The sequence below is a fragment of the Notothenia rossii genome (assembly GCF_949606895.1).
Source record: "Notothenia rossii genome assembly, chromosome: 2".
Lineage (NCBI taxonomy): Eukaryota > Metazoa > Chordata > Actinopteri > Perciformes > Nototheniidae > Notothenia > Notothenia rossii.
The window spans coordinates 70,650,319-70,668,401 of NC_136904.1; the positions used below are offsets into that span (position 1 = coordinate 70,650,319).

General features: G+C 39.5%; 2 protein-coding genes across 3 annotated transcripts in view; one reads left to right on the forward strand and one right to left on the reverse strand.

Moving 5' to 3' along the window:
* pth2ra (parathyroid hormone 2 receptor a) overlaps positions 1-5,730 on the reverse strand; it is a 206,364-nt gene extending 200,634 nt beyond the window's left edge. Inside the window, exons 1-3 of the mRNA XM_079663531.1 lie at positions 5,157-5,730; positions 4,948-5,027; positions 2,910-4,836 (exon numbers count right to left, since the gene is read on the reverse strand). The gene's annotated coding sequence lies outside the window, so the exon portion shown is untranslated. The remainder of the gene's footprint in view (positions 1-2,909; positions 4,837-4,947; positions 5,028-5,156) is intronic.
* A 1,735-nt stretch (positions 5,731-7,465) lies between these two features.
* LOC307028476 (uncharacterized protein) lies at positions 7,466-15,911 on the forward strand. Of its 2 annotated transcripts, XM_079663529.1 has the most exons (9): positions 7,466-7,756; positions 7,951-8,046; positions 9,351-9,468; positions 9,573-10,092; positions 10,238-10,604; positions 10,832-11,018; positions 11,472-11,643; positions 11,861-12,009; positions 12,252-15,911. In XM_079663529.1, exons 4-9 carry the CDS (start codon positions 9,812-9,814, stop codon positions 12,404-12,406), a joined length of 1,311 nt encoding a protein of 436 aa, XP_079519655.1. In that variant the 5' UTR covers positions 7,466-7,756; positions 7,951-8,046; positions 9,351-9,468; positions 9,573-9,811; the 3' UTR covers positions 12,407-15,911. The 2 variants fall into 2 exon arrangements, with proteins under 2 accessions (XP_079519655.1, XP_079519656.1); XM_079663530.1 differs by lacking the exon at positions 7,951-8,046.
* Positions 15,912-18,083: the final 2,172 nt, after the last annotated feature.

The window sequence follows — 18,083 nt, forward strand, 5'->3', positions numbered from 1 at the left end:
AAATCTGTCTGTATCAGATCCGTTGCAGCCCCTTTTTAAGAGATTTGAGTATGGAGGACAATAGAGAGGGTTGTGTTTTCTGACACTTGTACCTCATTCAAACCAACGCAACTCCGGTTCAAGCTCCGTGCTAGAGCTTTTCAGGTTCAGAACCGGTTCTTCGGTTTAGTTCCGGCTCTTTTCACATTGCCCAGAGTCCGACTGGTGCTGCGTCATTGCGTCATCGTTTGCGTCATGACGTAACCATTTGCGTGCCTGCTTCATAAAGCCAAACCGCGCGGAAACCCCTCACAGCTGACACCGACAACAACAACAATGGCCGATTTTGCTCCAGCTTCCTCTGTACCTCTTCGGAAGACCAGATTCCCAGTAGGTAGCTGGTCTCTTCAGTAGACCACTGCTCCTTGTTAAGTTTCTCCATCGTTGTGTACAAACTGGATAAAACGCCGGCTTTTTGTTGTTGTTCAGGAGTTGATCCAGCCCCTGCCCCTGCTCCCGCCTCGACGTAAGCGTGACGTATGTGGTGCTTTTGCTCTGGCCGGACAATTTTTTGGTGCTCGAAATGAACCGGATTCCGGAGCTAAGAGGCTGCTCCGCTGCGTTGTGAAGAGGAAAACCCGGTGCTTTTCAAGCTCCAGCTCCGAACCGGCCCTGAAACACCGTTGGTGTGAATGAGGTATTGGTGAGTTCCCTGGAACACCGGGGACACATATTCATGTATAAAAGACGTACAAAAGTTCATTTTGCATGATAGGTCACCTTTAAGTGACCATTTCCCCGGCAGGATTAAGCTGAGTTGGAAATCTACTCTGTGAAAGACCAGGCCAGCCACTGTCCTATAGTGTTTTTTTGTATTTTCTTATTCATTTTCTTCATGTGCAGTGTATGGTAATATAATCATTTTATTGTTTGTGTCTTGGGTTGCGCTCCTCTTCCTCTGCAGCGTAGGCCTGGGCCCGGGTGGAACGCTGCCTGCCTTCAGTGTAGGGACTGCACGGTGTGACACTTTCTTTTCTGTATGCTAAATATCTCACTGTTATTATTTTTATAGAGATTGTGGTTTGAATATTGCATGCTTTTGTTGTTTTGGTGTGTGGCTTTTCTTGTTTTTGTCCCTCACGATTAGCAGGCACTGCAACCCAGCGAACCAGGCCTGCCCAACTGAGGAGGGTAACTTATATAAGTGTTGAATTATATTTGCCATTTTAACACTTTACATGAATTGACATTTTAAACTATTTCCAACACTTGTTAAATAAAGCTGCGTATATTTTTGGAATCCATGCCTCTGTCATAATTGAACCTATTAAGGGAAGCTTTGAAATCGGTCCACGACCTACACTTAGATTTAGGGTCCACGGGTTCCTCCTGCTGAGGCGTTGTCAGTGACTAGCTTTACATGTGGTAACCTCAGTCAAGGTTACCACACACGGAACCATGGCTGTGTGGACCGGTACTGAAGCAGGGGCTATTGGCTGCTGGGGCCGGCACTGGAGCCGGAACCATGGCTGCTGGGACCGGTACCCGAGAACGAGCTGGCTTCCTGACCTTGCATCTTTTAGAGGTCTTCTGGAGGCTCCGTGGACCTCCAAACGCCAGGCGGGATCCCAAGAAAGGGTCAGAGAATGGAGACTGGCACTCAGGGCTACGAGAAAAAACTCGGAGAAACTCAGGCAACGAGCTTCTCAACCATGGCACGTTGTCCACCTCCATTTGAGCCTTTTTGAGGACAGCCTCTTTGTCCCTTTTAGCCGAGGTTCTACTCCATTCAGCATAATGACACTGAAGAGTGTACTCTAGGGAGACCAAGTCCAAATAAAAATAAAAATCTGCTGGGTCCATTGTAGGTTGGTTAATTCTGTTAGGAATCGTGGAAAAAGGTAGGACTACAAAAAGGTAAAGGTTATAAACAAAAGCGAGCTTTATTTAAAGCAGAAAAAACACAAAAACATGGCATGAAAAACACAGGTAGCACAAACACACAAAACTGACCGTGACCAACAAGGAGGGAGACAGTAGAGACTAACAAGAAGCGTGAGGGAGGACAAACAAACAATGAACCGACAGGGGAACACAGGAAGAGACAAGACTAAATACAGGGAGGGGTAATCACGAGACAAGAAACAGCCGGGCAGGGGAGGCAGAAACACAAGGGCAACAGGTGAACACAATCAGACAATCAAACACACCAGGGAAACTAACGACAGGGTAACAAGACACAGGTTGGAACAGAACAGCAAAATAACACCCAAAACAAGACAGACTAAACTAAAAACGTGACATGACATTAGGATTGTGACAGATCAATCTGTAATCTGCAAAATTGCAGTGTCTTCAATTTAGGATTACATTTACATGTACTTCATTACATATTAAATCAGAAGACTATGGCATGATAACATAATTGCATTACTTCAACTATCAATTATTATGTCATTTCAAGATCTGAAGGGAAAATCAAACAATTCTCAAAATGTTTAACAATCTGAAAAGGAATAGTTAGGCAAATATTCAAAGACTTTTGTAAAAACCTGGAAAGGAAGGATTAAATATTCTTAAAACTTGAAACATCATTTTAGGTCTGTCTGTGCATGGGTAATACATTGAAGAGTAGGGCTCAGAACAGTCTCATAATACACACATGCACACAGAAGGATTCACACTTGTATTTCCGTATCAACACTTGTGTTCCGTTTCATATACTGTAAGCTGTTTTGTGTATTTAATCATGCATTGGTCTACAATTTAATGATGGCTTTTTTTTTCACATAAACAGACAATGAAAAAATGTGTCCTTCATGCTGATAACTAGTGTATGCATCTGCCAATTAGTATTCTAAACAGAGTAGTGTGTTGAATCCTTATTTCTTGCATTTGAAACAGATACAATAAAAAAAAAGTGAACTCACTGTTGTGTTCAACTTCTGCCAAAAACTGTACATGTTTGCCACAGGAGCCACAGAACACTTGAACTGTCCCCAGATGTTGGCCACAGAAAGGACAAAACATGGCAGCCTGAAAAGACATACATTGATGTAGTAAATCCATTTAATCAAGTCAATCAAAAACACACAGTCTAAATAGTGGTTAGCTAAATAAATAGAAAGATACATCATGTTTACTGTTGAATCTGTGTTTTGTCTCTCTCTCTCCTTGAATGTCTTATATTTGTTCTTGAGCATGTCTAATGCACACTACTATCCTGTCAATACTTTGTCCCTCTATACATTTTGTCACTTCTCTCTCTCTCTTTCTCTCTCAATTCAATAGCATTATTAGCATGACCATAGTTACAGGCGATTGCTAAAGCTCTGTATAGTTGCAACATCTATACACAAATACATACATATAAACAAACTGCTAGGAATTCAAATGTCCTTTTTCCGCGGTACTCACTATGGCCCGTGTTATTTGCCGGTGTTGTGTCAAATTATGCACCCCCGTCATGAAATGCTCCCCTTGTCACGGGAACACGCATTTCTAAATAACACGTTTACACCTTAAAACGATGTTCAAAACGAAAAGTAAACGTTTAGGGTTTTTATTAAAGGTAATTTTCCGACTGTGAGTTGTTTAGTGGTAGCTCATAGTCTTGATTCTTCTGGTTTAACTTTTCGCTCCGTATAGGCTCTGTGCACAAGATGGCGTCTATCAACTTCCGGCGGCTGGGTGTGCGGCCGAGTACTTCCGATTTGAGTACAGAGTTTTGACAGCTTGACAGTTTGACAGTTTGTTATGACACACCGAGAGCAAGAATGAGCGGATTTTGGTGTAAAGAAAAGCGATTGGCCTTCCAGTAAGAAAGTCGGTACTACATTGCTGTGTGCCCCTTTGTACAAATTCGTCCCGTTATCAGAATCAGAATCCCTTTATTAGCCCCACACAGGGGAAATTTGCAGCGTTACAGCAGGAAAGAGCCACAGACAGCTTAGTGTTGAATATCTTACATGCGTTAAAAAGTACTAAGTTATAATATAATAAACAATATGCTAAAAAAAGTATTAAGTTATAATATAATAAACAATATGCTAAAAAAAAGATAAGTTACATACTTTTCAAAAATACAGATAAAAAACAAATCAAATCCTGTAGCAGTTCTTAGGATTTAGCAGCCCGGTATATATTACAGTTATTAAAGATGGCATATGTATATAAAGTATATTGCACATAAAGCACATATTGCACATAGTTTTTACGGTATTTAACAGCAGCAAGTTACACAATGTTATAATCGGGAGATAAGTTTCAATTCATTTCGGTAAGCCTGGGCAACAACGATTAAAAGATTTCTTGCTCCCAAACCAATTGTGTATTTCATTACAAAAGGCAGTTATACCATACTATGTTTAGGTACTAATGAATTATATCCTCAAAACAAACACACACATAAATAACAAAGGAAAATACATAATTTAATAAATCCACGATATGATAACATTTGACAGATTAATTTAATAAACTTTTACAAAACATATGTTGATGTTGTATCGGGGGGAAAATACATATTTAAACATTTCAATTAGTCTCTGCATATTTAAGTAATGCTAGTTTATATAACAGATGAACAGATGTACGATATCCAGAAAGTAGATGCAAAAAATATATATAATGTGTGCATTTCCAACATTTCCTCTGAAAGAGTGTTATATCAATGCAAGATAAGTTAGTTAGCATCCACAACTTTTGTTAATGGATAGCTATTGATTAAGTTGAGTAGTGAGCGATTCGTTTTTTTTTCGTAGTACGATGTCTGCTGAGAAGTTCTTGTATGCCTCACTGACTTTGAGGACATCTGGGTCTGGCAGCTCCCCCCGCACGGCCTTGTAACTTGTACTCCTTTGAACATGTTTATATGATAATTAGGACTTTAAGAACAATTTTACACTCAGACAACAATCACAAAGTTGTAGCAGGCTACATACAATTACTTAGGACAATAGATATTACCTTACACCGTCAGCAACTGTAAACTGCTTTGGCTTAGTGGAAATGAACACCATGTCACTCACTCTGCCTGGTTTCACACCCTATTAATTACACAAAATAATTGTCAAATTAATTGAAAAGGTTGTTGATGCAACATACTAAATCAGCTCTTGGCACAAAGGAAATACTAATTAAATCGTGGATTGGTTGTGAACACATACTGTACTTACCATGGTTCTTGGCTTGTGCCATCGCTGCTCTGTTTCAGTGCAGCTGAGGACAGGGGGTACAGCAGCCAGGTTGAGTGTGGAGTAGTGTGCGGTCTGGAACAGCAGTGCAACATTGTGGTTGCAGAGTGCTGTTCCAGCTACACAGGAACACTTTGCCACTGCAATCTCCACAGGTGAACAGTTCTTAAAACAAAATGTCAGTCATTTTACATTTAGGACACTGCTTCAATACAACACAGACAAATGAGAAAGCTGAGAGCAGGCTGATCAGGCAAGTAATAGGTGTGGGAAAAGGCTAAACCATGTCAGGTTGTCAGTCACATCACATACACAAAAGTTCTGCTGTTTGGAATACTGTAATTTAAAGAGCTTACGAAATGCTTTTAGCACCTGTTAGTGGGCTTAGTATATGATAGAGGCTGCATTTGTATTGAGAAATGTGCCATTTGTTTTTTTATTATTGATGTATTTTTTAATAAATCACGATTATAACAGCATACAAATGTTGTCAGTTAGTAACGATCGTTCGTAGCTCTGGAAACAACAACTTCGGTCATTTCCGGCGGTGACGTCATGAGTAGAACACAGCTGAGCAGAACACAGCTGAGTCACCATTGTTTAAATGCCTTGAAGCGGCAAATATTAAAACAAAGGATGAACAACAACAAAACGCGAAGAATAATCGGCAAGCGATGTGTGGTATGGGGATGTGGGGCCGTCTCCAAATCTGGCTATGGGATGTTTTTGTGGCCAAAAAATTATCAAATGTCGCCAGTGGCGTTTTCTCCCGGAGGCCAAGGGAAGCCAGGCTTCCCCTGTTTTTTCTGATTGTAGTTATAATTTAAATAAATAAATAAAAACACTTTGTTTTGTTTCGGTAATTCTCCTTTGCTGTGTGTTCCTGCCGGACCGTCTCTCCGTCTCTCTCCCATTCTCATTGAGTATTTTACAAAGAGTGAAACAGCGCCCCTCTAGATGTTATGGTGAAACAGTAGATTGCATTCAGTGTTGCGAGAGGAGGCCAGCCAAATCTGGCTTCCCTTGGTGAAAAAAAATGGAGGGATTGACCAATCAGATGAGGCCCACGTCATGCCCCTGCCAATCTGTGATTGGTCAGGGCCATGCCAAGGGAAGCAGGCCGCCTCCGGCTTCCCCTGGAGGCTGGCGATTTGATTGGATTGTGAGGCAAAATCCCTTTCCTCACAATCCAATCAAATCGCATCGACATCAGTTTTACTACGTAGTACTGTAACTGTCATCACCGCCGTTAGAAATGATCAAGCAAATGAAGCATGATGGAGGGAGGAGATTTGGCATACTTAATTAAGCATAACTTCACTAAACTTCCGCTACAGCAGCAACTAAAAATTAAAGCAGATGAAACTCCATACAAAATGACATCATTGAGAGCATAGCTCGTTGTATCCAGGATGAGACTGATAAAGAAATAAAGATTTGTCCTTTCATTGCTGTACAAGTGGATGACACATCAGACATCTCCAATAAGTGCCAACTCACTATCATAATCTACGTGAATGAAAAAGGCAGTGTGTGTGAACGTTTCCTCTGCTTTTTTGATGTCGGCTTAGAAAGAGACGCAAAAGCTGTAACATCAGTTGTCATGAGAGCCATCGGGAACTACAGTCCAACAAACAAATTGATTTGTCAGACTTATGACGGAGCTCATGTCTGCATGAGCGGACAGCACGGTGGCGTTCAGGCTTTAGTGAAAGCACACTGCCCCAATGCGCTATTCATCCACTGTTATGCTAAGGCACAAACAACATTCAAGCAGCCAAACTGTTTTTTGCCAATCTCGATGCCTTCCACAATTTTTTCTCACGTTCATGTAAGAGATCAGCACTACTGTCTGAAGTTGATCGAGCTGTGCGTGTACCAGGGGGTTCTGCTGTGAGGTGGAACTTTAAAAGCCGCGCAGTACAGGCCATCCATGAAGGACGCGGGTCGCTCTGTATCGCTTTTGACAGGATAATGACAGAGCAGGGATGGGACAAAGAGACCATTGCACAGAGTGCTTCCTTGAAGCAGAAACTTGAGGATTTTGACTGCATACATTAATAAGAAATGCTTAAATTAATAAGACGAGAGAGTTTCAGCTGGAGAGTGCGTGCGGACCTGTCGGTCAGATAACAGGCGTGTAAAAGTCCTGCATCTGTATGATACAAATGTGTGTCAAATGTTACCGGGCTGGTTACGTTATTGACCACCCCCCCCCCCCTCCAAAAAAATTGGCTTCCCCTAAATTTTTCCCCACGCCACGCTACTGAATGTCGCGTATATGGACCAAACAAGTGCGTCGTACGAGGGCGGACTTTGCTGGTCCAGGTAACCCGGGGTCGATGAAACCTACAATTTGTGGGCAGCACTTTGAAAGATCGTGTTTTGACCAGTCCACAATGCTCGCTAAGGAAATTGGATTAAAAAAGAATTTCAAACTGAACAAAGATGCTGTTCCAACAATACTGCCAAGACCCCAAATGCCAGCACAAGCCACCACGCCGATTCCTACACGTCCCCCGATGCAGAGTCCTCCACTAAAGAGACGGCGAAATGCATTCGCCAAAAGGGAGAGAGCGAAGGTAAGCTGCGCTACTTGCTTTAAGCATAAAGCCTGAATCAAAATGACATGTCAAATCTCACACATTTATGAGATGATGAAGTCATGATGCCATATATGATTGCATGCACTTTGCCCACAGCATTTATAGTAAAAGTATACCTCATAGGCCTAAAACCGCTTCAAATTATGAAAAATGTCAATATTATTACATAGGTATTGGAAACTTTGTTCAATGAAGCCACTGACAGAACTGAAGATAGCGACAATCTATTGGACATCCACACTGGGGAGGAAGCTGTGTCTACACCAGTAAGTATACAGAACGGACTGTGTAAAAATACAATTTGTATCTTCATCACATGTAGGCTATGTACATAATTCATATATTTAATTGTTTGATTTTATAGCATTGCTCTCTCAATCAATTCAACCACATGTTGTATTATGAATGTTATTAGATATTATATTATGTATAAACTTGTGTTACCTTATTTACTAACGGTATCTCCGTAGTAAAACCGTAGTTTCGGGTTTCTGACTTGGCTCGTTGTCAGTCGGTGACCAGCTGCCCAGACATTTCGAGGAGAAAAAAGCATGAAAACGGGGCTTCGGGTGCCGTGGGAAGAACCTCCGTGTATTCACGTTCTTCACAGTAATCAGTTACATTGACACTGTATTGGATAGGCCTACAGACCAGCGCCATATAGATAGAATACAGACTACGGGGCTATTGATAGGTTGTCAATGTTATGTTTTTGAAAGTAGGCTAATACATTAACTGAAGGGGCTGGGCCGGGAGAGGGCGAGGCCTGCGTCAGAGGTCCACTCATCAGACAAGCTCCCTGAGAAAACCGTCATGAAAAGGTTTAGCAATGTTACGACTAGCATAATTTGCCCACGGCTGTGATTGACAACCTGGACAGCCAGTTAGAAGTTAGAATGCCAACCTAGAGAGCCAATCGGAACCTAGAACGGGCTGCAGGGCTGGCCAGACTATTATATTGTGCATAAAGTTAGATGCATTAGGATAGTCATATGCTCATGATATTCCAAGTTAAATTATATAATATTATCATTTAAAATAATAATATTCAATAATATTAAATAATAAGGACAGAGATTTGTGGCCAATTCACTATTGCATTTATTTTATAGGCCTGAATTAGACAAGCATTTCCTTTCCGAATTTTGATATTGATATAATATTGGTAATTTAATTGATTGCTGATGTTCTTCTTATGCAGTTGACCCTGAGGAAAGTGAGACAGCTGCAGTTATGGCTTGACTCTGGGGAATCTAGTCATAACAGTATATTAGCATGGATGTATAATTTATCTGTAGGCTACAAGGGTGGTCCGCACGCGTGGGCCGGTGCGTCTGAACGTCCCGGGCTGAATTTGTGTCCCAGTCCGCCCATGCTTTCGTATCTCTCTTCATACCTTCGTACTTCGCCTTGGCCATCACATTTTACACACACACAGACTCCAAAAACCACAACCCCTTGCGGCTGCTACTCTTGAAGTGACAGGCCAAGCCTGTAACACTTTCAATACAATTTCAAGCTAGTTTCAAAAATGTATTTGTAAAGTTGTGCTGTGTTTTGTACATTTCAGAATGAAATTGATGTGCAAACGGATCCCCCTCCACGAATACGCCACAAGTCCATGCAGGCACGACCACGTTTCAGGTCAGCTGGAGAGCAAGTTTGAATCCATGTTGGTTGTTCCAAAGGTCAGTAATCATAATATTTAAATATTGATATGTAAGATACAAATACACATACATGTAACATGCATATATATATCATTATATAATATTATATATAATATTTTCAGGAATTGAAGTCAAACCAACTGGGTGTACTGTTGGGACACAAACACATGATGATACAAGTACTGTGGATGCTGGGATTCAGTGCAACCTGCAGCTAAACCTCCCTGAAAGGGACATAATTGATGAGGAAAAAGAGCTTGAGGCCGACAATAGCCAACATGAAGAAGATAATCAAAATGATCATCTTTATAGCCCATCAGACGTGGAATCTGATTCGTCAACTGATGAGTATTGTCTTGTCATGTTTTTTAAAATGTTGCTACATTATCATTATGCAGGGTCGGATCCAGCCATTTATTGCAGACTTGATCATTTTACTCTTTGTCCATTTCACAGGGACAGTGACAACCAGGACGACAATGATCCTCTTAGGAGTAAGCTTCTGCTTGTGTTCATGTCTTCCCTGATGTCACTATTCACCCATTGTCCGATGTGTAAAGAGAACTCGCCAGGTCGCCTTCGGAGAACAATGGGCACATTTGTGGAAATCGATCAAAACTGCAAACATTGTGGTTTTCAAAGGTAATATTTTTAAATGATGACCATGCGAAATATGTATTCGAGAATGATATTTGTGGCCATGATTGACAGGTGGTCCTATTCATGAGATACTCATACAGGTTGTATAGTATGATAGAAAAATTGAATGAATATATTTTTCTCACAGGTCATGGCAGAATCAACCTTTAATTGATAAAACTCCTGCTGGAAATCTGCTGTTGTCAGCAGGAATTGTTTTTGCGGGTACATCACCAACAAAAGTGCTGAGGGTACTGAAGTCCATCAACTGCTACACCATCACAACAAGGACATTTCTGAATCATCAGAAGAAATTCCTTCAACCTGCAATCAAGACAGTCTGGACCAAGAATCGGAACAACATTGTGCAGAAACTGAAGGAGACGAACAAACACAAAGAACTGGTGTTTGGAGGGGATGGACGCTGTGATAGCCCTGGTCACTGTGCCAAGTATGGATCCTATACCATACAAGACCTCACAATAAACAAGGTGTTGGATGTTCAATTTGTGCAGGTCAGTATTAGTGAATATATCCTATGTTATGAATAGCCTCCTCCAAACACAGCTGAGAATATTGTCTATCGAACCCAAGACAATATAGTTTCAGGAGAGTTTTTTTTTGGCCGATGCATTTCAAGCTCAAAGCATTAACCATGTTCACAAATATGACCGCTGAAAATCAAATGCTCTATGATAGCCATCTTTATAAAATATTATGTGTGTTCTGAATGTATTTCCAGAGTAATGAAGTCCCTTCAAGTGTCCACATGGAAAATGAGGGGCTTGTGCGATGTGTCCAGTTCTTGGAGAGTGAAAACCTCGTCATGAAGACAATTGTGACAGACAGACACACACAGATCAACAAATGGCTGAAGGAAAACCAAGAACATGTGGACCATCGGTTCGACGTTTGGCACCTTGCAAAAAGTAGGTTAATTTTTTTAACTATAGTAGAATTAAAATTCTCCAATTTAAAAAAATAAATAAAATAAAAATAAAAATAAAAATACTGAACTTTCTATTTTATAGACCTAAAAAAAAAACTGGTAAAGCTTGCAAAGGACAAGCAATGTACCGATATTGGGGAATGGATACAATCCATTCTGAACCATTTGTATTGGTGTGCCGTATCAACTCCGGATGGAAATGGAGAAATGATTGCTGAAAAATTGATGTCCCTCAACAACCACATTATAAACATTCACACCAAACATGTCAGAGTGTTCGAGAAAGGTGCCCATGGTCGGCTGCCTGCAACTCATCAAATTTTGTGTTGGAATGTTTTTAGGTCTTCAGTAAAGAAAAATGATATGCAGTGAAGAACTGATATTTTTTCTATTATCGTATATCCTATATCCTTTTTTGATTGTGTATTTTCAGATTCAGTGCCAGCACTAAAGCTGAATAAAGTTGTCAGCCAGAAAGCTTTTGTCAGAGATGTCAAGAAGATGTCACCTTCACAGCAAACCTACGGGGTGGAAGTATACCACAGTATAGTCAACCAGTTTGCCCCAAAGATGTATGCATACTCGTACACTGGCATATATTGCAGGTAAAGTATAATATGAATCTCATCAGAAAATACTAGAGACTTCAACTTTATTTGCTTATTTATCTATTTGCCAAGTTCTTCTTTTGGGGGGGTTTCCCCTCTCCTGTAGTGAGATCTATGGGTTTGTGTGCATGTAAATGGCCTGCAAATGCTAAAATCCCTATGAAATCTCTCTCTCTCTATCTCTCTCTATACAATAAATGTATTTATTTTGTAGGTTGATCCTAGCAGCACTGCACTACAATGAGAACTCTGGCAGGAAGCATGCCAAAACCAGTACAGGACAACTCCAATACACTGTGAAATTCCCCAAAGCAAAGAAAGGTGGTCATGTAGTTAGACGTGTGAATACAGCAGCTACATATGGTAAGAAAGTGAAAGTGAGAGAATAATAACATTAATTATACCGTTTTACCAAATTAATGAAAAACATTCAATCTTGGACAACATTATTGTGTAAATATTGAAAATTGAGCTATGTGAGAATGTAGTGTACAGTTTCAACGACAATGATTAATTATGCAAAGTGCCTCAGGGCATGCTATGCATAATTGGGGGACTAGAAAATATAGTATATCATTCTTGATTATAAAACATATTTTTTGCAGAGTATGTTACCGAACTCTTGACCGAGACTCTACGCTTGTGCGAAAACAATGTCGATGAGGAACCTTTCGATGTCCCAGATCCACTCAGCAGTCGATGGGAAAAACCAGACAAGAGAGAGGCTGTTGCGCTGTTTAGAAGCAGATTTAATCACTGAACTGACAATCAGTTTAGTTATTGACTCTAAAAAGTGCTGGATACTTGAACGACTTGTAGATGTCAGATGGAAACGTCTCCTGGATCTTTTTAATGGCACATGATGGCAGCGGGATTCTGTGGTTCTTACCAAGTATTCCCCAGCAAAATCTCACTAGCTGGCGGTATGCCACATAGCGATACATTCTGTAAAATACAAGATCATAAATGTCAATGGTAATCACTTCAACCTTATTTGCTTATTTATCTATTTATTCTGTAACTTTGCCAGAGTGACCCAAAAATAATAACCCCAAAAAAATGACTTCCCAAAAATACATCAAATTTCTGAGCTCTACAAATTTGTGAACACAAGTAACTTACTCATTACGTGGCTGATCACCTGCTTGTTGTCTGTCCCTCTTTGAATAATGATGGTAGGCTGTCTGCAACACCCAAACATCCAGACAATTTGATTGGAATCCTGGGTGATCTATTACGCAGGTTATGTTTGCACCATCTCCCTCATATTCATTGAATTCCTCCATTTTGGCCACCATGACATCCTTTTCTTGGCAGCATTGGCACTCTTCAATTGTTTCCATGATTGTACATTTTTCACATGTACACCTAAATGTACAAAAGATAGTTGAGAAATAATTGCATTTTTAGGAGGAGACCTACTTCTGTGGTGAGTTCTAAGCCTAGCAGAGTTTGATGCAGTTACCTGAGCCAAGTGTCTATGAATTATAATCAAATGTATACCAGTAAATGGTAAATGGACTGTACTTATATAGCTGCTATGTATTCTTATTTATTTACTATATATGAACATCTCTATGAATTATAATCAAATGTATACCAGTCTGTGTTCTGTTGCCTGAGCCAATGTGCCTGCTATGTATTATTATTTATTTACTATATATGAACATCTCTATGAATTATAATCACATGTATTCCAGTCTGTGTTCTGTTGCCTGAGCCAATGTGCCTGCTATGTATTATTATTTATTTACTATATATGAACATCTCTATGAATTATAATCACATGTATACCAGTCTGTGTTCTGTTGCCTGAGCCAATGTGCCTGCTATGTATTATTATTTATTTACTATATATGAACATCTCTATGAATTATAATCAAATGTATACCAGTCTGTGTTCTGTTGCCTGAGCCAATGTGCCTGCTATGTATTATTATTTATTTACTATATATGAACATCTCTATGAATTATAATCAAATGTATACCAGTCTGTGTTCTGTTGCCTGAGCCAATGTGCCTACTATGTATTATTATTTATTTACTATATGAACATCTCTATGAATTATAATCAAATGTATACCAGTCTGTGTTCTGTTGCCTGAGCCAATGTGCCTGCTATCTATTATTATTTATTTACTATATATGAACATCTCTATGAATTATAATTAAGCAATAGCTCACGACAGGCCGTGGTATATGCTCATTATATCACAGCTAAGGGGCGTGGTTCGGCCCGACGCGAAGCGGAGGGTCGACAACCCCTGTGTTCTGTGTTTGTGTTCTGTCTGTGTTCTGTTGCCTGAGCCAATGTGCCTGCTATGTATTATTATTTATTTACTATATATGAACATCTATATGAATTATAATCACATGTATTCCAGTCTGTGTTCTGTTGCCTGAGCCAAGTGTGCCTGCTAGTTATTATTATTTATTTACTATTTATTGAGAATCTCTATGAATTAAAGTCAAATGTATACCAGTAAATGGTAAATGGACTGTACTTATATAGCTGCTATGTATTCTTATTTATTTACTATATATGAACATCTCTATGAATTATAATCAAATGTATACCAGTCTGTGTTCTGTTGCCTGAGCCAATGTGCCTGCTATGTATTATTATTTATTTACTATATATGAACATCTCTATGAATTATAATCACATGTATACCAGTCTGTGTTCTGTTGCCTGAGCCAATGTGCCTGCTATGTATTATTATTTATTTACTATATATGAACATCTCTATGAATTATAATCACATGTATACCAGTCTGTGTTCTGTTGCCTGAGCCAATGTGCCTGCTATGTATTATTATTTATTTACTATATATGAACATCTCTATGAATTATAATCAAATGTATACCAGTCTGTGTTCTGTTGCCTGAGCCAATGTGCCTGCTATGTATTATTATTTATTTACTATATATGAACATCTCTATGAATTATAATTAAGCAATAGCTCACGACAGGCCGTGGTATATGCTCATTATATCACAGCTAAGGGGCGTGGTTCGGCCCGACGCGAAGCGGAGGGTCGACAACCCCTGTGTTCTGTGTTTGTGTTCTGTCTGTGTTCTGTTGCCTGAGCCAATGTGCCTGCTATGTATTATTATTTATTTACTATATATGAACATCTATATGAATTATAATCACATGTATTCCAGTCTGTGTTCTGTTGCCTGAGCCAAGTGTGCCTGCTAGTTATTATTATTTATTTACTATTTATTGAGAATCTCTATGAATTAAAGTCAAATGTATACCAGTCTGTGTTCTGTTGCCGCACCGGATCTCCGCCAAATCCAGGATCTTCGTCCCCATTTTCGCTCCCGTCTGTATCTCTACCGCTACTTGAATACTGTGGCTCAAACTGGTATGGTTCCACCACGTTAGACTCGCCCGCATGATGTGATTCCACCACACCGGCATCCTCTTCAATAAAATCCTCCTCTTCTTGAAAGTGCACCGAGTCTATTGACGACTCACTGTCACTCGATAATGTCGAAATATCCGAGCCAGAGTCCGACATCAGCCATATAGTTAGTGTATTATTCAAAAAGTGTTCTACTCGTGACGTGCGTGACGTCACTAACCGGCGAAAGCTGTTTGGTCCGGAGCGGTCGTGTAACATCGGAAACGAGCATGGAAAGTTGTAATAAATCACGATTTATAAATACAGCGGGCATATTGTCATTAATGACAAATAATTTCCCATTAATAATAGTATATATTATCCTAATAAGAACAGAGTTGTCCTTCATTTTGTAAGTTCTTTAAGGACATTCAAACCGATACGCTTGTATAGCCTGTCTCAGCTCTCTCAATGTATTATCTTATAACTACATAAAATAGTGTTAGTAGAACGTTGAACAGCTTAACATAGATGTAGGGTACAAAACCAGCCAATACAAATAATTAGACCCTACATGGATTATACTAACCATTCAGTAAAGAACAGCAGCCGTCACAACCAGTTTCTGGGGTTTCCATGAGAGCAGAGACGGTTTTCAACCTCTCATTAAGAATCTTTGATGAAAGCTAAGTTTGGGTTTAGCTAATGTATTTATCATTTTACACGAGAGGGTTACAAAACGAAAATAAATCTGTAGCCCCCTCATGCTACACACACATAGCTAGCTACCAGTTGATGTGAGCAAATGTAATGTCACTATGTAATCTGTTGCAACACCTCAGCTAGCTGGGCTTGTTTGAATCCTAAATCACAGGTTACCTACTCTAGCCACATCAAAACCCCAGAACATGAACCTGATTGAGGCTTTGAACCGATGAACACTTTTTATTTTCCTCCCTACTCTGAGATCGTGAGGCTTTTCATGCTTTCTCATGGACATGTAACAGCTAGCCCTGATGCTCACTCTCCCTGAAGGTAGATCTTTGTTTGAAACTGTGGGGAATTGGATATCGTTCATGTTATTCAAAAAAACGTAATAGTACATCATTAAAACGCTTTACACTGTATCAAGACTGTCAAGTTGTCAAAGTTAGCCAGTAACTACAGCTTTGTTTGTCACTTACCTTCATAATTGTCGACGTAACTGGATATGTATACATCTTGAACCCCTTTTCTCTTTTGCTCCTCGGGGCTGAGCCTGCCGCTTGTCCCAGCCGATGTACATCACTGATGTTAACCTTCGGTAGGTCTTGGAGACATCGAGTGTAAAATAGTGCCTATATAATATCTATACACTATCTCTCTCGCTAACTATACGCTATCTATTGCTCTTCCCTCTACCGTTCTACCGTAGACCGGAAGTTTACAACCGCACACTCAATGAACCGGAAGTTGATAGACGCCATCTTGTGCAACTAGCCTATTTGATGGTAGTGGTGTCGAAATTAATTCGTCACTTCCTTTTCAGTTGTTTTTTTAAATCTTTTTTTTATTATTATTGTTACGTCCTGTCTGTATAAACGTGCTTTAAAATGTATTGTTTAATTTTACATAGTTGTCATCTAATAATCAAAATATATGTTTACAAATGTTACATAGTCTTTGCCAGCATATTTTTGCCATGCTATGCACCCCTTGCTATCTTACATAATGAAAGTGTCACATTCGTGAAACTTGCTCCATTCATTGGTACTAGTCCTACAACCATACCCTGAAAAATGCTTGAGGGTGGGTTTAATAGAAACATCTTTTGGGGTGGGGTGCATTTTATGACAGGCCTGGTTGCCACGATATGCACCCCCTTGTGTGTGTGTGTGTGTGTGTGTGTGTGTGTGTGTGTGTGTGTGTGTGTGTGTGTGTGTGTGTGTGTGTGTGTGTGTGTGTGTGTGTGTGTGTGTGTGTGTGTGTGTGTGTGTGTGTGTGTGTGTGTGTGTGTGTGTGTGTGTGTGTGTGTGTGTGTGTGTGTGTGTGTGCTCTTGCTTAAGACAACACATCCCTGTACATACTGTAGCTTTTGATTAGACACTAAAAGATCAGTGTAAACACAGTCAGACTTGATAAATAACATCCATTAGAGTACCGCGCAATTTAGACAAGTTATTTGCAGCACCCTGTGGTAAGTTCAATTTAGCTGACTAACCTTTGACAGCATACATCATCACAATGCACCCCAAGTGAGGATTTTAATACTTAATACTTACTTAATTTTAATACTTTCTTCCATAATGGAAGAATGTAACTTGCTTAAAAATAACTAGTAGTTAGTAGGCCTTCATTATCATCTGTCATCACCTGAACCCTTTTTAGCTAATCATATCTGACCAAACTATGATAAATGTTAACACCGTTAAAATATTCCAAATAAACCTGCAAAATAACGGTCATATTGAAAACCTATCCTCAACCTTTCTTATGAACGCTGAGTTTTTTCCTATGTTGAGAACCCATGTCTTACTCAAGACCAATATGGTAATTATGGGACTCTAAAGACTACATAAAGGTGTTGACTTTTTTACTGAACACTTAATAATTCCCTATACTAACAATAGTTGCATTGGTTGAAATGATAGTGGACAGTTAATGATGGTTCCTTCGGGGCATTATGTGCATCAAGGGCACAAGTACGGTTGGTCCACTGGAGGCCTTTGTACACATTGGTGGTGGTACCACCGCTGACAAATGTCACAGCAAATCTGAGAAAACCATAAATACTTGTTATGTAAGGTATGCATTATGGGATTTTTTTATGATAATAGAATATCTCTAATGTATTTCCCACTAACATTCTAACCATTCCTTCAATTATCGAAATCTTTCAAAAACATAAATGTTGTGTCATCATGAGAAAGAAATACATTTTCAACAAATATGTATGGGAAAACAAGCAAAACATTAATCCTTTATCAGTTAATGCTGAAGATGCCAAATATAGTAGCAATTACCAACGCAAATGTTATGTTGATAAAGTCTGGAAACATATTTCTGCTAATTTTCTTTATTTGTAATGTGCAATAGGAAATTAC